General features: G+C 45.2%; 1 protein-coding gene and 1 pseudogene across 1 annotated transcript; one reads left to right on the forward strand and one right to left on the reverse strand.

The window, feature by feature from the left end:
• Positions 1-5,104: 5,104 nt before the first annotated feature.
• On the reverse strand, positions 5,105-22,000 carry UBAP1L (ubiquitin associated protein 1 like). Its single transcript, XM_037010078.2, has 6 exons — positions 21,946-22,000; positions 19,670-19,963; positions 13,525-14,097; positions 12,402-12,608; positions 6,994-7,095; positions 5,105-6,063 (listed from the first exon to the last, which is right to left on the reverse strand). Exons 2-6 carry the CDS (start codon positions 19,787-19,789, stop codon positions 5,929-5,931), a joined length of 1,137 nt encoding a protein of 378 aa, XP_036865973.2. The 5' UTR covers positions 19,790-19,963; positions 21,946-22,000; the 3' UTR covers positions 5,105-5,928.
• On the forward strand, positions 14,720-19,662 carry LOC108391785 (RING finger protein 11 pseudogene; annotated as a pseudogene).
• Positions 22,001-25,832: the final 3,832 nt, after the last annotated feature.

Below are 25,832 nucleotides of genomic sequence, written 5' to 3' on the forward strand. Positions count from 1 at the left end.
TTCCAAACCTTGAACAGTGAAACAGCCGATGACGCTGTGTGGGCGACTTCCCAGAGGACACAGAGCATACGTCTCCGGGGTGGAGGCCTTATAAGGGCAGGTTCAGGAGGCAAGTGGGCAGGAGGCAGGGCCACCCGCCAGGAAGGAGGAGGTTGGGGCAGGGGTGGGTGCCCCACCACTGGGCTGGGAGTGGAGCCAGCAGGGGTGCTGGCTGGGACCCAGTTCCACAGGGGGAGCTGGCAAAGCACCACGTCCGGAGTCCCTCGTCAGGCCAAAGTCTGCCTGTCCTTCTGCCTTTACCGCCATTGTCATGAGCACAGGCGCGACCTGCTGTCAGCCACTGCTATGCCCAGCCCAGTACTGGGAGGCCTCTCACGCCACGAGAGGCCATTTCTCACTCTTATTCCCACCTTCCTCCACTTCTGGGCCCAGCAGGGCCTGGTGCCCAGCTGAAATGCAGCAAAGCTTTGCTGGGTGGAAGAATTAGTAAGTGAACGGTTCTTTGGTGTTGGTTTTGGCTCATCAACTGGGCTGTCGCACCTGGAACACGAAGGCAGCATCTCGGAGGAACCAGCGCGGGCTGGATGCTTGGTAGATGCTTACCGACGGATCTGGTGCTCACGTGGTGGGGTGGGCCCTGCCCTTGAGTAGATGAGCAACCAGTTCTTGTCCTGCTCAGGATCACCCTTTCCCAGCATCGAAGCCTGCTTGCTCCACAACTCCTCCAGACACAGGAATGCCTACGGCAGGGGTTTCTCTCCCTCTAAGGACTGCGTAAAAGAGGGTTTCTGGGAGAGTCTTGGTACTTGAGTCATTCCTCTGCCCCAGCATGCCTGGGAACAAAGCACTGGCCACTAGGATGGAGGGTGAGGGGAGGTGTGAGCCAGGAGGCCCTGGCTGAGGAAGGGGCTCCGGAAGCCTCCCCAGCCTTCGTTAGAACAGACTCTTCCCAGAGCTTCCGAAAGCCCCAAATCCTCCTCACCAAGACGGAATAGATGGTAGCGACACGAAGAACTGGAAGGGCCACCCCTTCCCTTTGCCAGCTTTTACTGGGCCTAAATCCCCATCATTTATGTGCCAGTATTCATGAGTTGTGTGGCCCTCTCCCTAAAGCCTCTTAAAAGGCAAAGAGTGCTCCCTGCAGAGGCCAACAAAGTTTTCTAATCACCAGATAAGACAGGAGGACAGAGCAGCTAGAGGTCAGGCCTGGGAGAGGGGCTGGAAGTGTGGAAGGAAGGGGCTAAGAGGGGAGGAGAGTGGGAGAGGAAGCTCCTGACTTTTTCACTTGATCCTTGAAGGCTAACTGAGCCTAGGGTGCGTTCCCCGCCACCGTCCTGAGTGGGAGGGTCAGGCCTGAGAGGAAGCTCTGGCAGCCCCTCAGCTGGCGCTGCTCCAGGTGCCAGGAGAATGTTGTCAGCTGCAGAAGGTTGACACAGTTTGAAGCAAGAGCCCCAGCAGCTCCCACCAGAGGCTAGAGAGTAGAGACAGCTGTGTCTGTCGAGCCTGGTGAGGCCCAGCATTGCCTAAGACCCTGACCTTGGGGTAAGGCCTGCTTTGCTGTCATTCTGTTCCAAAACAGGGGTGTCCCTTTTACAAGAGCAATGCAAAACACAACAAAACCATGACTGCCTGAAATTCCACCATGTATCATTTGGGGTTAAGCATTGCCTCTCTGGGGTATGTTGAATGATGCCCAAGTCCAAATACCTGGAATCATGTTACCTTGCATGGTAAAAGGGACTCTGCAGATGGGATTAAGGATTTTGAAGTGGGAGATTATCCTGGGTTATCCAGGGGGGCCCAGTGTAATCACAACGGTCCCGATGAGGAGGAGGCAAAAGGGTCAACTAGGTAGAGGGCAATGTGCACATCTCCCCGGGAGGAGAACACTCAAAGAACTTGGGATTTCAGCCTGAAATAGTTTCTGAGATGTCCCCTTCCCTGTCCAAGTCAGGGGGCCGTCTTCAACTTATTGGCACTGGGCCTCTGAGGGAACATGGTGGTGACACACAAGAGACAGAGTGTAAGGAGACAAGTGAGAGCAAGGCCTGTGGCAGAACTTGCTTCACTCTGCATCCCTGAGCCAGGCTTTGGTTCGCCACCTGGTACCCTGACTCCCATCCCTCTGGCCTCCTCTCTAAGGGTCATCGTGCCTAGACCCTGCCTTTAAGTAGCTCAGTAAGTCATTTGCTGCTGTTTCAAGTGGCACGTGGGCCACCTGACCCTTATTATTAGCTGTAGAGGTTGACCTTCACCCAGGTGGCACTCCCAGAATCCTCTGCTCTGGCCAGCTTCTTAAATCCTGTTGATCAGAGAGACTGAGTCACTGTGGAAGAGGTTCTCACAAGTTTTCTAAGATTGATTATTAATACTGGAGATTTTTTAACCATAACAATGATGAAGAGGATGATCAGAGTAAAGATGGTAGTGATTATAAAACAAGACAGGGTATAAATATGTATAAAAAAATAAAATAGCTATTAGATACCATGACATAAGCTCTCTGGGCACTATCGTGTTCTATCATCCCAACTGGAAAGCTTTGGCATCCATATTTTGTTGATAAGGAATTGAGGCACAGAGAGGTTATGTGACTTTCAAAAGGTCACACAGCTAGTTAGTGATAGTATAGGGTTGAAGTTTCAGCCCAGATCTGACTTCAGAGTCCATGCCTTTATCACACTATTCTACATCCTGATAATTTAAACTAACAGTGTGAGCACTGATGCTTCATTTTTAGCCAAGCAATAGTTTTCTAGGGATGGGAAGGTTTGGGGCAGGAGGGAGAAGGAGAGGAGTGGCATGGGGGAAGGACTTGCAGCATGGGTGAGCGGCCTGCCAACTGGTTGCCTCTAAGCAAGGGGTCTTAATAAAGTGGCAGACTGAGGCCAGATTATCTTAATCAAAACATAAATAGCTTTGAATTTAACACTGCATCTTAGAAAGTGAACTTGAATCTTACTCTTTTCTAAGTACAGTTTTATTTTTGACCAACTTTATGCCATCTTGATTATTTTTCTCAAATAGTTTTGCATTGCCTGCAAGTTAGTCAAAGCAAATTTTAAGACCAAACAATATTTTAAAAGTGATTTCAAGTTGACAGGCATTGAGGCTTAGTGGAAAGGGCCTCAGGAGACCTGGGTTCTAGTCCCAAACTTGCTATTTCAGCCTGTGTGGCCTGCAGAAGTCTTCACTCCAAGTTCAAATGAGGTGTTTGGGTTGAAGCCATGAGAAACATGAAAGGTTTTGTTTGTTTTTTTATAGGCCTCAGCTCCAGGTCCAGCCCTGCTGGCTGGGTAGAAGGGGCTGAGAGGTTTTGATTCTATGGAATAGCTACAGGTCTTTAGACAGGGCCAGCTGGGGAGGGCAGGGACCCCAGCATCTTGGCTTCCGACCTCTGTTTGCCGGAGTCACTGGTAGCTCTGGCAACTGGTTTTCTCTGTCCCTGGGGGCTTCCAGAGGGTAGGCCAGGGGTGACTGGAGATGATTCATCCTAAAGTGCCCACTGCTCAAATGCACTGTCAGAGCAGAAGAGAGCCCGGATTGGCTGGTCCTGAGGGTCACACACACTGGCCAGGGGCCCATTACACTGAGCAAGAATCCCCAGAGATACTGGCATAAAAACAGACACATAGATTCAATGGAAGAGATTAGAAAGACCAGAAATAAATGCAGGCTTATATGGTCAATTAATTTAGGACAAAGGAGCCAAGAATATACAATGGGAGAAAAGACAGTCTCTTCAATAAATGGCATTGGGAAAACTAGACAGCCACATGCAGAAGAATGAAACTGGATCACTATATTACACCAGACACAAAACTCAACCAAAATGGATTAAATACCTGAAACATAAAACTCCTAGAAGAAACACTGGTGATGGTGATGAATCTTTAAATCTGACACCAAAAGCAACAAAAGCAAAAATAAGTGGGGTACATCAAACTAAAAATTTTCTGCACAGCAAAGAACACCATCAACAAAGTGAAACAGCAATCTATTGAATGGGAGGAAATGTTTGCAAATCATATATCTGATAAGGGGCTAATATCCAAAATATATAAAGAACTCATATAACTCAACAACAACAAAAAATATTTAAAATGGGCAGAACATCTAAATAGATATTTTTCCAAAGAAGACATACAAAGGCCAACAGGTACATGAAAAGATGCTCTAAATCATTAATCATCAGGGAAATACAAATTAAAACTAAAATGGGATATCATCTCACACCTGTTAGAATGGCTATTATGGAAGTGACAAGAAATAACAAGCATTGGTGAAGATGTGGAAAAAGGGAGCCCTTGTGCAGTGTCGGTGGGAATGGAAATTGGTGCAGCCACTACGGAAAACAGTATGGCGGTTCCTCAAAAAATGAAGACTAGAACTACTATATGACCCAGCAATCCCACTTCTGGGTATTTATTCAAAGAGAACAAAATGCTAATTCTAAAAGATATACACCCCCCCACCACCTCCCATGTTCACTGCAGCATTATTTGTAATAGCCAAGATACAGAAAAACTGAAGTATCCACTTATGGATGAATGGATAAAGAAATTGTGGTACATATACATTGTGTGTGTGTGTATGATGCAATACTACTCAGCCCTAAAAAAAGAATGAAATGTTGCCATTTGAGACAACATGGATGGACTTAAAGGGTATTATGCTAAGTGAGATAAATCAGGCAGAGAAAGACAAGTACCATGTGATTTCTCTTATATGTAGAACCTAAAAATACAAAACAAAAACCAAGATCATAGATACAGAGAACAGATTGGTGGTTGCCAGAGACAGGGATGGGGGTGGGAGGAATGAGTCAACAACAACAAAAAATTTTTTTAAAGAAAAGAAAAGAAACCTCAGATAGCTTCTTATAAAAACAGAACAGTTTCCTAGGGACTGCCAAGCTGGACTTTCTGAATCACATTATCCAGGATTCTTATGGATAGCAGCCAGGTCCAGTCTCTCCACTTTTCCTGGGAGAACTAAGGCCCAAAGAGGCCTTGAGCCAGTCATCAATCAACCAAAATCAGAAATTAGGTCTCCTGACCTGTAGTTAGATGCTCTTTCCACACCAAGATCTGAAGCCTACAGGTCTCTGCCCATCATTCATTTTAATTTTTTTAAAATCAAAATTACTAATGCACACAGTTTAAAGAATCCAATGCAGGTGATTTTACAGGACTGTATGAAAAAACACAGTTCCTCCTCCATGCTCCCCCAGCTGCCCCTTCCCACAGGCAATTATGTCAAACTCTTTCAACTGATTCTTTTGTCATTGAAGGAAATGAGAATGTCTCCCCAAAATATGCTCTTTGACATAAAAGTTATTTTGAACTGAAGGCAATTAAAAATCAGTAAATGCAGGAAAAGTTCTCTCTACCATTCTCCCTTCTTTGCCTAAAGGCCAAATATAAAATTGTCCTTTTCTGGAGACAGATTCTTACCAGCCCAGAGATACACCAGAGGAATCTGCAAACAAACCTTACTCCGTATTTCCCTCCCATATACTTTCCCACAGGTTGCCATCCTTGGAAGCCTAAAACTGTTTTCCTTTGTCCTGTCATTTCTCTACAAATTTATTATTCTTTGTTAAATATGCTATATAAGCTGGAATTCTAAACTCCTGCTTTGAGTTACTTTTCATTGAAGTTTCTCCTGCATGATGTGTGCTGCATGCATTAATAAACTATTTTTATCTTGCTAATCTGTCTTTTTGTTAGAGTCCCAGATGAAAACCTAAAATGGGTAAAGTTTTGCCTCCCCTATGGTATTTACTCTCACCCCTTGGCATGGTTTGCATTTTTACAAGCATGTATCACTTTGTTATTGTTATGTGGTCTTAATAATCCAGTTAGAATGGACTGCCAGGTCCGGCCCAGGACTGAGATGTCCAGGTGTGGTGGAATAGCTCCGCGATCACCGGGCACAGGCCACCAGCTCCTCCAGGGCTTGCTCACAGCAGTTGCCGTGGACCAGCAGCACCTCCTTGATGCGTTCCTGCTGGAAGCCCATGTCGCTGAACTGTTCCCAGAGGTGCAGGAACTCCCCTGCCTGAGGAAAGAGAAGCAAACATGGCGTTGGGGACACTGTGAGGCCTGGCCCACCCATGTGGAACCACTTCTGGTACCCATTATATCTATTCCCAGAAAGTTGTGCCTCCTACCCCCACCCCCACCCCTGGGCCCAATGAGCCTTATCCTGGGCAGCACCCATGTTTCTCTTGCACCTCTGAGGTGACAAAATGGGCTTGAACCTGCCTTTCTGTGCCAAGGAAGGAGGCTGGAGCCTGGCCACTGGCTTTTTCCTGGCTCTGGTCCTGACTCCCTGAGCTTGGGTGCTGGGGCAGGAAGAGGAAGGCTGCATGCGGCTGCCCAGAGGCTGCCCAGCCTGGGTCTCAGCCCAAGCCCCAAACCCTGCTGAGGTTTCAATACAGCTCAGCCTCTGCCTTCCTTCGAACTCTGGCCCCAGTGCTTGAAACTTTGCTGCTTTTCTTCCCTGCCTCCTTCTTTGCACCTCGCTCACCCCTCCATCCTTCCCTCAGCCTCTGTGAAGAGCTGTTCTGCACAGCCTGGGCCAAGTGCCCATGGTGGACAAGTCATATTCACGGGGCATTTAGAATGTGTACTACTGGGCCCACAGCTGCCCGCATTCTAGGCTTCCAGGTAGGCGGCAAACTCCCCGGACAGAGTTTCATTATCTTTGTGCTGCCCATGGGGCCTATCCGGGTACCTGACAGAGCGAGCATTCAATAACATTTGTTAGGTTGATTGAGTTAAATAACACAAAAGCCTTGCCCCCTGTTCCCCTCCCCATCTCTACCCCTTGCTTTCCCTGGGCTTCACCTCTCCACAGCGGAGCAAGCAGGCTATTCCCTGACGGCCCCAGGCTGGCTCAGGCACTGGTGCACCTCTGTACACCAGGCTCCTGTGCGCAGCCCCGTCCCTTCCCCATCCTGGGGCCCGGATAGGTGACCCTGCTGACCTGGCTCTCAGAGAACTGGAACATCTCCATGGCCTCCTCCACCAGGCCCTCCTCGTAGCCCTGCCGCAGCAGCCGGTCACAGGCACTAAGGTAACTGAGAAACTGGGCCAGAAAAGGGCGAAAGGGGGAGGGCAATAAGAGGAGTGGCAGGGTAGCAGATGGGGTAGAAGAAGCACCCCAGGGACCTCATTAGGGTCCAAGTTCAGACAAGACTGCCTAGTCAATCCACCACACACACGACCCTAGAGGCCCTGTGAGCCAATAGAAGGGGGACAGAGACCTCCTTTGGGAACCTAGGGATGGGTGGATGGCAAGTTCTCACCAACTGTCCCAAACTGGGGCTAGAATCCAGGAAAAGGGCTGTCTGAGTGAGCTAAGGGGTTTCCAGAACCTAAGTAGGGAGTGGGACAGGCCTGAAACACAGGCGTCTCCTCTGCCACCCACCCCAGCCCTGTGAAGGTGCCTCCTCACCCACTCCCACCTGAGCACTCCCACCCGGCTCCCCACACAAACAGCCATGCCATCGGGTCTCTGTGAGCCCCGGCCGTGCCATAGTCCTCCACTGGTGCTGGAGACGGGAGGCAGGCAGGAGGGCTGAAAACGTATTCAAGTCACCCCCTGCCTGGTCATCAGGGGCTGCCTTTGCCCTCCAGCAACCTAGGCCAAGGCCGGCCCCACTCCTTTCCCCAGGTGCCCCAGGCAGAAACTGGGCCAGGAAGCAGGGGCTTCCCTTCTCACAGCAGTCACGGCTTGTTCTTGCTCTCCTGTCCTCCTCACCCACTGACTCCACCTCCCTCTGTGGAGGAAGGGTTGTGTCCACAGCACCCGGCATGGCCAGCAAAAGGTGCTCAATAAATGTAGGCTGTGTTTATGAAATGAATGAAGAACTAAAAACTGAGTGGGGGAGATAAGCCAGATATGCGAGAACATGAGTGCCAGGCCAGTCAAAGCAGGATTTATAGGGAGTTGGTGCCAAATGAAGGCTCCAGACCGTAAGAATCGTGCACAAGTGGAGAAGAAACAGATCAAGCGTCTGCAGACCTTCAGAGCTGGGCAGGAAGCATGGATCGTAAAGACTAATGGTCTCCAAAGTGTTTTAGCCTCTAAACTGTCCAAGCACCAGGAGGCTTCAACAACGAGAAGGTTGGTGCTGCTCTGGGAGCTCTGGGGGCAGGAGAGTCCAGAGTTCCGTGCTCGCCAGGACACCCAGACTTTTCGGTGAGCACATATGGAAAACCACCCAGCCAAGCTCTCCTGGCACAGTTCAGGAAACTGAGGTCCAGGCACTTGCCCAGGGTCCCAGGACTAGGGCATAGACCTCCTGACCTCTCCGCCAGTGCCTTGTCCATCAGGGGACCAGCTGCTAGATGAGGGTCTTTAAGCTGCCTTGAAAGAAGATGGGGTTTCAAAGGTGAAACAGGAGGTCAAGGGAAGATGGGAGATGTTCCCTTCACCTCCCGGTTCATCCACAGTAAAGGTTCTTGACCTGGCTGCTGATGGTGGCTACCTGGGAGCTTTAAAACTACCCATAAACCACAGAGGCTCTGACATAATTGGTTGAGGGGGCAGCCCAGGCACTGGGATTTTTATAGGTCTCCAGGTGGTTCTAATGTGCAGTCAAGGTTGAGAACCACTGACTCAAAGGATGGCTGACCTCAGTTCATAGCAGCAGACCTCATACCAGGCTATAAATCAGAACCATCTGCATACCTTTTAAAATGATAGATCCTTGCACACACTCCAGATCCCCTGACTGGAACCCTGCAAAGTAGGTCCTGGGAATCTGCATTTGTAAAGATTCTGCTGCTTAGTCAGCTTTGGGGCCATTGGGATTATAGAAGCCACTATGCTTACCTCAGGCCCCAAGGGTGGGTGAGAATGTCACCTTTAGAACCCAGGATGGGGCCCCCAGATGTCATTATCACAATCACATAATCCCCCTCTGTTGTGTGAATATGGAAAGCGAGGCTCAAAGAGGGGCCCTGATGTGCCTGGAGCCTGGCCCACGGACCTTCACACATTACCTGTGCCCGTCTGGGAGGCAGGCAGTAGGCACAGCGATCCTTGTGATGGACAAAGCTTATCTTTTATTTTCTCCCTGCCTCCTCTAAATGCCCTGTCTCCATCCCCTGATGCCCTCCTTCCTGGACCATCTCTTGTTTATCTCTGGCCAAAAAGGATTTCAAGGGGAGAAAGAACCTGAGCCCAAAGTCATTGCTCAGTTAATGGTAGAACTTCACAGAGAAGAGGGAAATACTAACTGGGTGCAGTAGGATAGATGAAGTCATCTAATGCCCACCCCTCAGGGCCAGGCCCCTGACTGCCCACCAGGGAAGGAGGCCACCCAGAGATCTGGCAGGCCAGGTGGTCAGTGCGTATCTGGAAACATGATGTTCCTGGTGCTGTGAGATTTTTCCAGCCCACCCACAGGGAGGCCAGTGCTCTGTGCTGGCTCCATCTAATCTTCAGATCCCCACAGTGATGACTTGAGACCCTAACCTTGTCAGGGAACCTAGAGGGACTCTAGGATGGATAAGATCTGAATTTGAAGGAAGGAGAAGGGATGATTATCTCAGCAGGAGGAACTGTGGGCAAAAGAGCGGAGGCAGCAAGGAAGGCCCACCGTGCGCCTTGCTGAAGGCAAGCTGAGGGGGGGTCAACTTTACATTTGCTCTTAAATTTCAGATCAGCCTAGGAGGCTGCCCTCAAAGGTCCTCACACAGAAAGTGAGAGAAAAGCACTGTGTGACAAAGATTCAGAGCCAAACCAGCCTGGTACTGCCATTGACTAGTTATATGAACCTCCCTGACCTCAGTTTTCTCATCTGCAAAGTGGGGATAGTAATAGCAACCTTGCAGAATTGAGAAGACCTAATCCAATGCTCTCAGACTGAGGCACTGGCACAAAGAAGGTGTTCAGTACATGTTAGCTCCTCCCTCATGTTAGCCACATGGGGTCACCATGTTGGAAGCTTTCTTCCAGGACAAGACATGCGCTGATAAGCCCGGAGTAGAGCAGAAGCAAGAGTGGGTGAAGAAGGGGGCCAGGTGCATTTCCCCATCTTCTCAACCAGGCAGCAGCCCATTCTGCTTCGGCTCCAGTTTGAGAGTCACTCTCCCATTGTCCCTCCCTTGCCCAAGAGCTCCAGACCTCAGGGACCCCACACATGGCACTGAGGAGTGATTATGGTGGCAGGAAAGAGACAGGAGAAAGGAGGAAGTGCCTACAGTCCTGGGATCTTTCAATACCTGTGGCCCAGCTTTCCAACCACAAAGACGCCCTGAGTTAGAAAACAATGTGAAGGGAGTTGTTACGTTCAGGTGGGGTTTGGACAATGGCATTCAGTGTCACTGCCCCTGCTCGCAATCCCCTTTTGTTATTGGGTCATTTGTAAAATTGTCAGCCCAGTCCTCAAGGCACCCTCAATCTGCCCTCAGTTCCCCTTCCCTGTCTTATCTCGCCCCAGCCTGCATCATGTACCTTCAACTCTAGCCAGACTGGTCGGGTCAGGGCCTCCCAAACACATCCTCGCTGCCTCCACTCTTTTGCCCACAGTTCCTCCTGCTGAGATGATCATCCTTTCTCCTTCCTTCAGATTCAGATCTTATCCATCCTTGAGGTCCAACTTAAGACTTTGTACCTCCATGAAGCTTTCTTGATCACTGGAACCTCCTTGTGATAGATTAAGAATGGCTGTAAAGTCTTTACAGCCCCTTCCATCAAGAGATGACGTCTACTTTTCCACCCTTTCACTCTGGACTGGACTGGCCTATGACTTGCTTTGGCCAACAGAATGAAGCAGTAGTGACAACATACAATTTCAGCCTAGGCCTCAAAAGACCTTGCAGCTTTCACTCTTACATTCTCAGAACCAAGTGGCCAACCTTGCTGGAGATACATGGCCCAGTTGACAAGTATCATCAACCCCTGGACCTTGAGGACATCTTAGACCATTCAGGCCCAACTGAATCAGTAAATCGTAGCTATATCAGAGACCCCAGGTGAAATCAGCAAAAGAACCACCCAGCTGGGCCCACCCCACACTGCTAACCCAGAGAATCGTGAGCGAAAAACTGTTTTAAGTCACTAAGTTGTGGGGTGGTTTGTTACCCAGCAACAGATAACTGAAATACCCCTACAGCTCTCATATCCTTTTTGCTCCCAGGCATCTTCTCACCAGCACCTCTCTTTTGGCACTTAGGGGGCTCTCACTCTCCTGTGGGGCTTTCACATTCTTGCTTGTGCTGGGGGTCAAGACCTGCCCCCAAATCTTAAAGTAGCTTGGGGTGTGACCCTTTGAGTGTCATCATGAGTGTCCACCCTCCTTCCAGTAAGAGTGAAGTTTTTAAGAATAGAATCTGGGTGTGGTTGACTGCAATGTACCTTCTAGATACCCCTTCACTGAAGGTCTTGCTGCCTCAGATGCTAGGAGAGCTGGTAAAACCCTTCAGCTATCTGTCCCTTCATGGATTGCCTTAGCTGCAGAGAACCACTTCTCTCAAGCCACCCCCTTCCTACAGCCAAAGATTACTTGAGACAGGGCATAAAGGTCTGACCATCTCAGCTCCACTTAGTGTAACTCTGAAGGGTCTTACATGCTCCAGAGCTGTGGGGTTGGCTGATGCTGTCACTGGACCAACACAACTCAACTTTTCTCTTTACCACCCCTGCTTCTGTCCCCTCCCTTCCACAGGAGTTGGTCCCAAGGGTCTCCTTAATAAAAATTCTGTATGCCAAACTCCCCTAAGACTGCTTCCTGGGGATCCCAACTTACAACACTGGTTTTTACATACCTTTGTTTCCCCAATAGCTCCTAGAGCATCTAAACACCCAAGAAGCACTCAGTAAACACTGTTGATTAGATGAGTAGATGGAAAGAAAGAGGGGGATGTGAGTATGGAAGCTGCTTATTAAGCAAAGTGGTTAGAGCTATGCCATCCAGTATGGTAGCCATAGCCACATGTGGCTATTTTAATTTAATTGCAATTAAATAAGATTTAAAATGCAGTTTCTCAGTCACACCAGCCACATTTCTCAGTCACTAGCGTGTAATATATTGGATCACACAGGTATAAAGCATCTTTGTCATTACAGAGAGTTATATTGGGCAATTCTGGAGAGACTCATGGCTGCCCAAAACTCCAGCTGCCTGTATTTGGGGCAGAGGCTGGAATAGGAGTAGATACTAAGACCCCCTTCCCCAAGTGGACACAGGGATTCCTCATAAACTATGAAGAAGGTAGTATGAAGGTCTAGAAACTTGTTTACAGTGCTCAATAATTAATGCCAGGATAAGGTTCTGCCTCTAAAGAGAAGGACACAAAACTTCTTCAAGTTAAAGATAAAATTCACATGGCCACTCACCTGGCTTCAGCTTCACAGCCCCCCAGCTCCGGGTCCCCACTCACCTGGCTCAGGCTCTGTCGCCCTGTCTTCTGCAGAGCCCTGATGGCCCTATGCAGGGGATACCCCAGGGCGACCACTGGCCCGATGAGGTCTTGCTCCTCTTGGCTCAGGGCAGACAAAAGGTCAGCAGAATCAGGGTGTGATCTGTGGGTGCTAAGGGACTGTGGCGTCCTTCCAGGAGGCGGCAGGCAGGTGTACGGGCTAAGGGACTGAAATACAGACAGGCTGAATGTGTCAGTTACCACTGGAGGTGACACCTGGCTTGGCAGGACATTTGTGTACCATTTCTGTACAGAGTATAGGGGTTAATATTATGGAGAACTGGGAGTCCTGTAGACCTGAGTTCAAACCCCAGATGTCCACTGTTTACTCAGTTTATTCATACGTACAGTGGGACTTATACTAGATACCTCACAGAGGTAAGAACTTTAAATAAGAAATGGTAGAAAAGTGATTAGCAAAGGATCTGGCATACAAAAATTGCCAGTAAATGATATTTCATTTATTGCTTAGAACATTCCTGCAAGAGAAATATGATAGGTCCATTCTGTTATTCCATTTTATAGATATTGAAATCAAGTTTCAAAGAAGTTAGTGACCTGGTAAGTATAGGGTTCCTGATCAACTATGAAGAAGATAGCATTAAGGACTAGAAACTTGCTTACAACCTTCAATAATTAATGCTAGCATTAAGGTTCTTCCTCTTAAAAGAATCACAGGAATTCAACAGGCATTCATCGAGCACCCCCTATGGGCCAAGTCTGCGGCTGGGTGCTCTGGAAACAAAAATGAACTCCAGCCAATCTCTGCCCTAAAAGAACTCATTCCATTTGAAGAGACAGACAGGTACTGGAAGATTATAATCACTGTGGCATGCGCCTGAAGAGAGGTAAGGCAGGCACAGTGGGAAACAGGAATGGCGAGAGGGGGGCCTCTGAGCAGGGAATATTCTATGCAAAGGGCCACAGGAAAGACAGCAGCAAGGAATAGATTCGGTAAGAGCAGGTAGAGGTGGGGAGGAGAGCAGGGAGGAGGGGACCTAGGCTGCAGGCCGGGCTGGGGACTCAGGCCACTGGGGGCCTTGCTGCTGAGGTGCGGCGTTGGCCAAGCAGGCAGCTTCCTTACCGCGACGGTGGGCTTGTGGCTCCGCAGCGGGGGCACGGCGCCGGCCGTGGAGGGCCGCGGGGGCGGCGCCGGGACACTGGGCAGACGGGGCGCGGGGCCCGGGGGCGGCGCGGGGCAGGGACAGAGGCTCAGGGCCCGATGGCGGATGCGGGGCAGGAGCGCGCGGGGACGGGCGGCCAGTTTGTCTTCGGAGAGGCGCCGCCGCGCCCCGGCCAGCTCAGACCTCACGCCGTGCAGCACGTCGGGCGAGCACCGGCTCCGGCCTGGGCCAGGGCTCGCCGGGCAGCCAGGCTCGGGGCCGCAGGGATCCGGCTCCTCCTCGCCGGCAGAGGAGGCTTCTTCCTGGTCCTGACCCTCCTCCTCCTCCACCTCCTCTTTGGGCAGCTCCTGAGGCATGGCCCCAGGGCCTTTGGTTGCAGCAGGCGCGGGCACCAGCGCGCCTTCGGGGCCGACCAGCAGGAGCCAGGCAGGAGGGGCAGACGCTGTCCCCTGGACATCGCACCGGGAGGGGCAGGGGCTCCGGACGACAGCCTCTACCCAGAAAAGGGCCCTCCTCTCCAGGCTGAAGTCGTGCTGCGGGGAGAAGATGATGTGGGGCTCAGCCAGGCAAACCCGGGCCTGGGGTGGAGGGGTGGGGAGGGCTCCCCTCTACCCCTTAGCCTCTGGGGGGACCCTGTTCAGCCAGACTTGCCAGGCCTGGAAAGTTTCCAGTTTTGAGTCCCAGGCATCCGGCACAGCCCGCCCCTCACCCTGCGTTTTAGCTGGCCCTGGGCTTGATGATATCAGTAACAATTTAATGGCAAATTAAAGTGATATTTTAATGAAGGACAAAGTGAGGAGCAGGTTAATAGAATGAAATCCGGTATCTAAGTCCCTTTGCCATTCAGTGTGTAGCTGAACAATAGCGGCTTAGCGGATTGGATGGGGGCAATGGTGAATGCAGGGACAACAGCAGTAGTGTGGGTGAGAGGTGACGGTGGCTTGGACCGTGGTGGTGGGAATGGAAAGAAATAGAACAATCTGAGATACACAACTGGAAGGAGAATGTCTCTGGCTTGATGTAGGAGGATAAGGAAGTGATTGGAGAGGTAGGAAAGTTTCATTAGTGAGCTTGGACTTTATTGTGAGGGGATAAAGGGGAAGCCATTTAACATTTTAACCTTGGGAGTGATCCATTCAGATGTGCGTTTATTAATACATCACTTGGCAGAAGGTGGTGAGAAGACTTTTAGATCAGTGCACAGATCACACGCCCCAGCCCTGGAAGATAGGGAGCTGCCTCAAATCCCCCACTTTGACTGACATCTCCCTGCTCCACGAGTCTCCGTCTGACGGGGCTAGTTTTGGCTTGGCGAGGAGATGAAGCTGGATCAGGAGGCGCTGCTGCCGTATCAGGAACAAGTTCCAGTTCCGATCTATCATCCAACACCTAGTCAGACTCGCCTAGCAACTCAGCTGACTGAAGAGGAACAAATTAGGGAAGCTCAAAGAATAGGCCTTATACAACACCTGCCTAAAGGAGTATATGACCCTGGAAGAGATGGATTAGAAAAAAAAGATCAGGGAGTGTGTGGTCTGTATGAGGACTTTGTTTACAGGGTCCTAATTCGATTTCTGCTGGGCATGCCTGGACTGTACCTGGACTGTACCTGGATGTGTACCTGGACTGTACACATGGCTGGTTGATGAGTCCCTTCCCGTACCCCTCCTGCATGGAGCCAGTTGCTGCAGCACTGCTTTCCTCTGAGACTAACTGAGCCAGGGTCTCTCATCTGACTTAAAGTGACCCATTATTTTTAGTGGTTTTGATCTTTTGTCACTGAGCCCAAAGAGCCAGGGATTAGGAATTAAGATCATGCACAAAGTTTCCTAAAAATTTCTGAATGACTGCAGATGTTGGGGAAAAGTATGCGATATTTTAGAAACTTAGGGGTAAAAGTAGGATGGTATTTTTATGTAAAGCCTGACCCATTGTTTAAAAATATAGTTGTGTTTAGACCTCAATGTGCTCCAGCACATAGGAATTGTGTAAAGTGTTACAGCTGCTGTATATGTTTAAATTGTGTGTGTTGAAGATTATGAAAAAGATAAATGAAATAACTCTCTTTTCAACCCCGCCACCCAAATTCTTTTCTGAAATTGCTGGCATTTGGGTCAAGGTTTTATTAAAAGCTACATTTCATAACACTGGCACAAAGAAAAAACAGTTTTAAGCTTGTTTGCTCAGTTTTTTCTTTTCCATTGGAAATAGAATTCATTGACTTAGGTCTTTTTAAATAGTATATTATTATCATTGGGGCTGGCTCTATGCTTGGAAACCAGTTTATTTACAACCTGTTACAAGTGCTGTATCTGTTTGCAGGTAGGAAATGCAGAATTCAAAGTGATCTCCTAGCTTTTAAGCAAACTGAGACTCACTATCCCTTTTCTATGAAAAATAAGTTAATATGTCAGAAAATCAACTCCAGCAAAGTAGGGTTTAATACTACCCTTTCCTATGTGTTTTTATCAAATTAATTTGATTGTTAATATGGTGATAGTAAAAGTCAAAGTAAAGTTTAAGTATTAAGATTTCTGATTTATTTAGTTTGAATTATGCCACCATGTAAGTGGCACCATGGTGAAACAGAAGTTTCTTAGTTGTAACCGTTTTGATTTGTTCTTTCCTGTGACCTCCTTCCCTGTTGTCTTGTGCCTCTTATTATCATAGTGCTGAGGATATAGAAGTTATATAAAATACATTTCTGTCTTTGTTTCTTGGAAAGGAAAGTCCTGCTAGGTGACTGACAAGTCTAAGCAGGGGAGAATTAAGATAACTCTATTTCATGTTTTGCACACAAATGCAGAATTTGTATAACCACATTATTTCACAGTCGTGATCTCAAAAGAAGGAATTTCTCCTCTTTTTCCTGCAGTTAATGTTAAGAACACTCTGAATCTCTAAGCTTCTGAAGTGTTAGAGGCAGAAATGGTCTAGTAAGATGTAGCTGAAATGTTCTATCCATTTAACATGGGTTTACTTTTCCTTGTATACTTAAAAGTATTTGTTCAGTTCAGTGATATTATAGCTAAAAAAATCATTCATTAGCTAAAGAAGTAATCTCAACCTAACAAGCTGGAAATGTTTATGTTGAGTTAATATTTGACTTAACACTTTTCTACTTACAAAAAAAAAAAACCCAAATATCTTGAAGTTTCTTCAAAATTGCATTATAGAGGAATTTAGTATGTCATAAATACTTCTTAAAGATTTGAAAGTCGACTAGTATTCATATGTTGGTTAATTTTCTTGTAAGCCCCATGATGGCAAGACTTAAAAATGAATTTGGGAAAAAATTGAAAGAAATTAGGTTATCAGGTTCTGTTAAATTGTTATATGTATCTCACTTAAGTTTTTGTTCATTAATTCATGTCCACCCAATTACATAAACCCAATTTGGCAGAATAAAAAAATAATAGTGACTTAAAATTTTTCTCCAATAAAACTTGTTCTTAGTAGAGAAGCTTTCACTTGAACCCAGCACCATTTGCCACTGAGCAGTCAGCCTCGCGAACCTCCCCAAGGACTCATACCTGCCCCCACTCCCTTTGCTGTCATCCAAAGGTACTTTGGGGCCCCAGGGTAAAAATTTCCCAAATGTAACAACAGCTAATTTTTGCTGAACTCTACTTGGTAGGTTCTAGTTTATTCCTATTTGCAGATTAAGAAAGTGAGGCTCAGAAAATTTAATTTGCTTGAGGTCAGATTGGTGGTGAGTGGCTGAGCTGGGATTCCTCTGTCCATCTGACGGGAGTGCTTTCTCTACTACATAGTAGGCCACCTATGACAGCAGTCTAGAGTCCATATAAATAACCTAACTTGAGTGTTCATAAATGGGGAAAAAATAAAATATTCCTGTTTTGCCTATCTTTAAAATTAAGAACTGAAAATATAAAGCCCAATTTAAAGATATTTAAAGGAATTTAAAGGCAATTCCAATGCTCTATGATGGCCAATTAGGGGAGAGCGAAGCCGAGGGAAGTGGTAAGTGGGAAGGAAAGGGGAGGCAGGCAGACCCTCAGACACTGCCCCCTCCCACCCCTGCATGACCTTATGTTGGGAGAGGAACATGACTTAGCAGGTCCAGTGGGGTTCCCTGGCTGAGGTCAGGGACCGTATCTTTCCTCTCTGTATTCAGGGCCCAGGGCAGGCCTGGAACTGAGTAGACATTTGTTAGGGTGTGCAGAATAAATCATTAGAGAATGAGACTGGAGCAAAATAGGCAGGTTGTGAAGGACAGACGAGGAAAGAAGGCAACTTCAGAACTGATAGACTTGGAGAACTTGCCAAACTGCAGACTTGGAGAGAAAAAAAACTAAGAGAGAGAGAGCCAGTGGGACTTAGGGATAAAAAGATACAAAGAGCCAGTAAAAATACCAACACTTGTGATTTATGGAACTAAGCAAGATGGTTCTAAAGTTCATATAAAAAATAAACAAATAAGAATAGCCAGAAAAATAGGGGGGACAAAAAGATAAATAAGGACTGGCCCTACCAGCTGTTAAAATGTATTATAAAATGCCAATAATTAAAACTACAGAACTAGCACAGATAAGGGTACAGAATAGAAAATCCATAGATATTCAGTAGACCTTAATTATCTATGAGGCTTTAGTTAATAATAAAGGTATCAATAATAAAAGTATCTCAAGCAATGGCAAAAAAAGGGACTGGTCTGTAAGTGGTGGTAATTAGCTGGAAGAAAATAAAACTGAATCCATTCTCACATTATACACAAGGATGAATTCTACAAAGATCGAATGTATGTACTAGGCGAAAACAGGAGAAACCCTTTTTTAATCTCAAGTGGGGCAACCTTTCTCGCTTTGAATCAAAATCCAGAAGCCATGAAAGTACACGCATACACATATGCAAAATCTACATAACAAAGACACCCCTCAAGCAAGGTAAAAGACAGATGACAAACTGGGGTGGGGCAGGGGAAATAGCGCATCAGAAAGGACTAACTGTACTAATACAGGCAGTGCTAGAAATAGATAAGAAAAAGACCAACTGCTCAACAGGAAAATGTACAAAAGATACAGGAGTCCACAGGGAAGGAAATGCAAATGGCTCTTAACTGAAAAGTTGTTCAACCTCGTGATAAGAGAAAGGTAAATTGAAACTACACTGAGAAAAAAAAAATTACCCTGAGATACTGAGATACCATCCCCTTGTCCCTTAGCAAAGATCCAAAGTCAGATGACACCCTACTGGGGAGTGTGGCAGGTACAGGCCTCTTGTAGAGTGCTGCTTGGGATGTAAATCAGTTTAACACCCACTGAGGCAATTTCAAAATATACTTAAATGAATTCAAAAGGACAGTTTGCATGTAGTCACTCCCTGTAGCATTGTTTATAATGGCAAAAGGCTGGGTGGAACCTAAGTGTCCATTATGATGGATCTTGTTCAACAAACAGATATATCCATATAATGCAATACTACACTGTGAAAAACAAAACTGAAGAAACTTTCTATGTACTGGAAAGGCTTCAAAATATATTAAGTGAAAAAATTAATAAGAATCATATATAGAAAATACTACATTTGGTGCAAAAATGAGGAAATAGCTGCATATATATAGCTTGTGTATACATACATAAGGATCTCTGGAAGATTACGTAAAAAATGAGCAACGGACATCACCAGTGAGGGGGTGGAGGTAGGGAACAGGGCCAATGTAAAGGTGTTAGTGGCAAGCTTTTCACTCTTCAGGGTAGGCAAGTTGCCTGTGAGCAGCTTGGGTAGCCAAACTGACCCACCCCTACCTGTCTTAGCCCAAAGTAGTAAATCTAATGGTAGAATTTTAGACATGACAACAGGCTGATAGGGAAGTACATCCTTGCAATGACTGAGAGTCACTTCATATAGATAACTTTCCAGTTACCTTGAACTTAAAATAAGACCTACTAAGTAATTCCCATCATCAGGCTACCAGCCTTCTTCCTGAAACACCTTTTTCTCTCAGGTTTCTTCCCAACTCCCTAGAATATACTGGAGCAGGCTTTGCTGCTCTTTAAAATCAAGGAACAAGGTTCCACAAAGCTCAGCATCACGTCCACAGACCATGGACAAGGAGATAGACGGACGGAGAGATACACTTACCATAGAACCCAGCAGAAGCTCCCTGCAGGCTGGGACACTGAACTCTGGTCCAAGGAGGGGCTCTGTGCCTATCACAAAGCCATTAGGCACCTTGAAGGGGACACCATCAAGGACATTCATTCCGTCAGAGGAGTGTGGCAATGACTGGGCAGGGCTGGGGCAGGCTGCCTGGTGACAGAGAGAAAGCGTGGTCCTGAGGACCAGGCTCAGGCTTCAAATGTCTTCACCACTTTGCTGTGTGGTGACTTAGCTCGACTCCACACAGCCAGGAAGAAAAAAGTGAAGTGCTCGGTGCTGCATAAGGGAAGAAATGAATAAAAAGAGCATTCAAACTGACAGGAATTAACTATTTTATGTTTAAGTCTTGCTCTAGTTCATTGTTTTCCAAAACATGTTTTAAAACATTAGTTCTAAAGCAACACTAGTTCTAACGTATTTCATCAAAATAGTTTTTGCCTAAATGTTTAAAGAAAAAAATAACCAAATTACATAAACACTTCCAGAACCAGAAAAGAAGGAATACATCCTCACTTGTTTTGATGTCAGCATGATCTTGATAACAAACCTGACAAGATAATTAGAGACTGATCTCTCATGAACATAAATGTAAAAATCTTAACAAGAATAATTATGCATAGAAAAATATACATTGCCAGGTTGAGTTTATTTTGGGAATGAGAGATTGGCTTAACATTTCAAAACCAATCAATGGGGGAAAAGATAAATATCAACAGAATAAAAACAAAAAAATACAATTATCAATTTCTATAGATACAGAAAAAACACTTGATGAAATCAATACCCTTACAGAATTTTAAGAAACAACAAACGCTTTTAGCGAGTTAGGATTAGAAGGAAATTTCTTTATCTGATAAAGAATATCTCTAAAACATCTGGTGAAATACTGAAAGATATCCCCAAGATTGGAAGTGGAACAATTATCTGTTCCACATTGCTCTGGAGGTACTAGCCTGTGCAGGAGGGTAAGATATAAAAGTATAAGGATTGGAAAAAAGAAAGAAATCTATTATTTGTAGATGACATAATTATATGTAGAAAATCCCAAAGAATCTATGAATAAAACCCTTAGAATGAGTAAGCTAATTTAGCAAGGTTGTTGGATAAAGGCCAGTATATTATAATAGATTTTATCTCTATATACAAAAGATAAAAAGTGTTATCTTTCAAAAGTTTCACTAGAGACTGAAATTTTTTAAAGATACCATTTATATCAGCATCAAATACCTGTAACTCAATCTACCACAAGATCTTTAAGACCTCTACAAAGAAAACTATAAAATATTAGGTTAAATGGAGGTACATACCAGGTTCATGGATTACAAAACTCAATACTATAAGATGTAATTTTTTCCTGAATTGCTTTATAGATCCTACGTATCAAAATTCCATCACCTTATTTGGTGTAAATTAGCAAATGAATTCTAAAATTTAAATCAAATGGGAAGGGCCAAGAAAAGCCAACAAGCTTGAAGAACCAACACATTTAGAAGATTATACTATCAGATATCAAGACTTACTTTAAAGTTAGAAGAATTAAGACAGGGTGCTACTGATATGAGGATTTACAAAGACACTAATAAAACAGAAAAGAAAGTCCAGAAACAGATCCATGCACTTATAGATCCTTGATGTATGACAAAATTGGCCTTGCAGAGCAGTACGAAAATGAAGGTCTTTTCAATAAATTGCTCTGGATTAATTGGATATCAACCTAGAAAAATAAAATCTTGACCTCTACGTCATATCATACACAAAATTCAATTCCAAGTGGACTATAGAACTAAATATAAAAGGTGAAATAAAGCTTGAAGATAAAAATAGGAGAATTTATTCATGGCTTTTGGTTAGGCAAATGTTTGTTAAACGGGTTACAAAAAAACTAACCCTAAAGGAAAATAGTGATAAATTGGTTTGCATTAAAGTTAAGAACTTCCATTCATCAGAAGATACCATTAAGAGAGTTAAAATAAAAAAATCAAAGATTGGGAGTTTCACAGCACACATATCTGACAAAGGAATCATATCCAATATATGCAGAGAACTTCCACAAATCAATAAGAAAAAGACCCAATATGAAAATAAGCAAGAGATTTTAACAGGCACTTCACAAAAAAGGATGTCTAAATAGCCAATAAACATGTAAGTTGTTTAACCTCATTAGTCTTATGGCAAATGCAAAATAAAACAATGAGTTAACACTACAAACACACAAACGGTTAAAATAAAAATGCCTGAGAGAGAGAAATAAAAAATACCTTGATAATATTCAATGTTGATGGAGATTTGGATCTTCTAGAACCCTCATGTACTGTTGGTGACAAAGTGATCAATATTAGTCAGCAGTGTCTATTGAAGTTGAAATATAAGAATTAAAAATCCATAAGCATATAGCTTCTGAGCCTTTTGACAAAGATCACGTGTAGTATCTGTTATTTAATAATATTCACAGCAGCCAAGGATTTGATATTTTAATGTATTTTAAACCACAATAAAGATTCTGTTGCCATAAACAAAACAAAACTCATTCATACAGAATTCAAGTTCATGACTAGAATGTATACTTAAATCTAGACTCCTGACTTCAGTCTGGCATTTTATAATCAGGGTTTATCAGGGAGCCTGACCAGGGAGTTATCTTGCGCTCAATACAATGCCATCCCTACCAGGATGGTGCAAAGTCCTGCTGCTAGAGGTCACTGAGGTCAACCCCAAGCCCACATGAGAGCCTCATGTGAAGAGGCAGAGGAAGTAATCTGAGTGCAGTGACGTCACATGAGGCCTGCTGGGCAGATCCTTTAATTCCTTCATCTCTGTTGTCTGTCCGCTCTTGCCAGTGTCTTACTGTATGTTAAGGCTCAGGCTTCTCCACCGCATGCCCGGAGACTGTCCTAGCATGCTGGGAATGGCTCTCTAGGCCACAGAATGAGACAGTACTGATCCAACGTGATCAGTAATTTATCTGCCCCATCAGCCTTTTCTTACCGGAAACCTCTGAGGTACAGGGAGTTGGAGGGGATAGAGCAAAGTTAGCAAGTTTTGGCATTCTCAGATTGATCCTTTTCATGACTTTCAGCTATCATTAGCTGTGCTGTGGGGAAAGACCACAGGTTTGTTGAAACCCAGGTGGGTACCGCCTGAGTAGGTCTGGGGCCACGCACCTCTTCCCTCACCTCTGCCTCCTGATAGAGCATCTCTATTCAGCTCTACACTTGCTTTGGAGTAATTTTAAAGTGTGAGCATTCTGCAAACATGTATTTTTATAGCAAGGGCTACAGTATGAGATAATCTAGTTAGAACATATTCTAACATGAAGGTCACTTCAGCTAAATACAAAATGAAAGGTACATTAAGTAATGGTATTCTTCAGAAGAAGAGGTATTCTAGTCCTTCTGGGGGCTGGGGAACAGCTTGTGAGCAGGGAAAAGATGGGGTTGGGTGGAGAACATATACGTCTAGGAGGGAACAGCTGGAGCCAGGGAGCAGAGAGAGGGCAAAGACTCAAGTAGATAGTGGGCGCTGGGGGGTATTTCTGCAGTTAGATTGAAGGGATAGATTGGGGTAGAGCTGGGGAACTTTATATTATAGTGCTGACTCCATTCAGTGGGCAGCAGAGAAAGCACTAAAAGGGTCTGAAGGGATGGGGTGAGGGACGTGGGGATGTTAGGAAAGCCAGTCTTGCCTGCATGACCCAGGACCTCTACAACACCAGACCCATGGATGTGCCCATTTGCTGCATCTGAGCCTGGAGGCAAGGGGTAGGCCAGGTGGGGGTTGTAATAATTGGTCTACATGGAGTCCAGGCAATGACATTAGTGTTATTTTTTTAAAGGTCTCCACTCTACTCTCTAAATGCCCATAGCTTCAATAACGTAGGTGCCAATGACTCACACATTAAATTCTCCAGTTCTTTTCCGAGATCAAACTCACAAACACAGCTCCCTACAAGATATCTCCTTTAAGATGTCTCAGTGGAGCCTCAAACTCAGCATATCCAAAGTCAGCTCCTGATTTTCCTCTCCGCTAGACTGCTCCTTGTTCCCTAGAATTCCTTGTCTCAAGGAATGTCTAAGGTGCACAAGCGGGAGACTCATGCCCAACACTTTCCTCCTTCACTGCCACCCATCTCAAATCCCTGCCAAGTCTTCTCTCGTAGATCCATTTTATTCCACCTCCACTGCTCTCACAGGAATCCAAGTCCCGGTTCTCTCTCATTTGGACAACTGGTGTCCATGTGTCCTCTGATGCCGTTATTATAATTCTGTTCTATCCACTGGGACAGAAGCGATCATTTCAAAACAGCAAACCAAGCCATTGCCCTGCTTTAAAGCCTCCAATGGTTGTCAGCTGCTCTCATAAAAATCAAACTCCTGATAAGGGCTTCAAAAGCCTTGTAGTGTCTGGCCCCTGCGCTCTCACTTCCCATTTTACTCGAGCTGTGCTGGTTTTCAATTGGCTTGGTCTCTTGGCCCAACCCAGGGCCTTTGCATATACTATTCCAGATACTTGCTATGTTCTTTCTTGTCTCCACTAGTTAATAGTAGTCATTTTTCAAAGCTCAGCTGAAACATCATTGCCTCAAAAAACCTTTTCATGACCCCCAAACTTGAATAAGTCTTCCTTGTACAGTGGCTTTCAAGGTTTTATTTTTTTACTGTGACCCATAGTACGAAACACATTTGACCTTACGGCCTAGCATACACATTTGTGAGCTGCTAACAACTCTTACTCTTCCTATACAAGACATAGATATTTTCTATTGGTTCACCTAAACACATTACAGAATTTTCAATTCAGAAAAAAAAAGGCCTAATTAATCTTATAGAACCACCCCTTTCCTTCAAAGCATTCAGCACATTTTTGTGACTGTTGGATTAATATCTGTCTTACTCAAAGCCTGCATTGGGATGTATTTGCATTTTCCTCATCATTATAGTCCTTGTAGTTAGCAATTTAAAAGCCTCAACAGGTACTTACTAAATATTTGAACAATGAAAAATCTAAACTGTGACTAAGCATTTTTTTCTTTGTAGCACTTTTCGTAATTATAACTAATTATTCATATAGTCACTAAGCTTCTTTAGACTCTAACTTCAGGAGGCAGGCACCCTGTTTGCCTGCTCCTTTTTAATGTCTCTAGCATTCAATATCATACCTGGCAAATGGTAAATAAAAATCATTTCCCAAGAACACAGTTGAAATCCTGGTATTCAGATTCTGGCAAGCATGAGTTAATAAAATTGAGAATTATCTACTGCTCTGGATAGTTATGCTCTCTAACACCAATTGCCTCAAAGACTTTAATCTTTGCTTCAGAGACTATGAGAAACCTAGTTCATTCTAAAAGGAACCTGCACTGGAGACAAATTCTTCATGGATAGCCAGACATAGCAAGTCAGGAACTATCGTATGGGTGCATCTAAAAGTATACAGTTACATAGGAATAGCTTACTGATTTACAAGCATTTTAAAAAAAAGATTTAAACACCTCACGTGACCTCTAGTCCCTAAAATATATCACTGCTAACACTTCATAGCACTCACATTTCTTCTATATATTGCCCATATTTTAATGGAACAAGACATACTTTTTACTTACAATTCCCAGGATGGTTTCCCTTGGACAAAACACCTAGAAGTGAATTGCTAACAGATGGTATAATCCCAGCTAAGCTTCTTAATAAATCCTTGCACAAAAATCACGTGGACATAGGAACATGAATGGTTTGAGTGGCTGATTGGCTTGTAGCAAATTCCTTGACGTCATAAACTCAGCCGTGTGGGCTGAACACGCTTAGTATTTAACATATAACTAATCTCTTTATTTCATCTTCTAATCTTCCCTATACTTAATTAATTTCTTAAAAACAAATGCTTTTGTTGGAGAGTCTCACAAGTCCAGGTTCTCCTCTACTGGGAAATAAAAAACAATATTCTTGCATACAGAACAGATGAATCAACACATTTCTGCTTAGTCTTTAGTTTATTTCTCTACTTTCATTAATTTATGTTCCATATGTAATGTAGGTATAAAAAGGACCTGACTTAGAAAAGGGCTGACGGCTCAACAGAATTGTAGTTCCTGTTCTGACTAAACAGGAGAGCCAACAATGACCAGCAAGAACAAGAAGCACCCCATCGTGCA

The sequence above is a fragment of the Manis javanica genome, chromosome 8, assembly GCF_040802235.1.
Source record: "Manis javanica isolate MJ-LG chromosome 8, MJ_LKY, whole genome shotgun sequence".
In the NCBI taxonomy this organism is placed as follows: Eukaryota; Metazoa; Chordata; class Mammalia; order Pholidota; family Manidae; genus Manis; species Manis javanica.

Bases quoted from the DNA above. Each gene is read 5' to 3' on its own strand.
- UBAP1L (XM_037010078.2), bottom strand. From the start codon at position 19,789: ATGAATGTCCTTGATGGTGTCCCCTTCAAGGTGCCTAATGGCTTTGTG. The intron at 14,098-19,669 runs GTAAGTGTATCT...TTCTCCCCGCAG, and splicing joins AGCTTCTGCTGGGTTCTATG to CACGACTTCAGCCTGGAGAG. The intron at 7,096-12,401 runs GTGAGTGGGGAC...TTTCTGGCCCAG, and splicing joins GGCGACAGAGCCTGAGCCAG to TTTCTCAGTTACCTTAGTGC.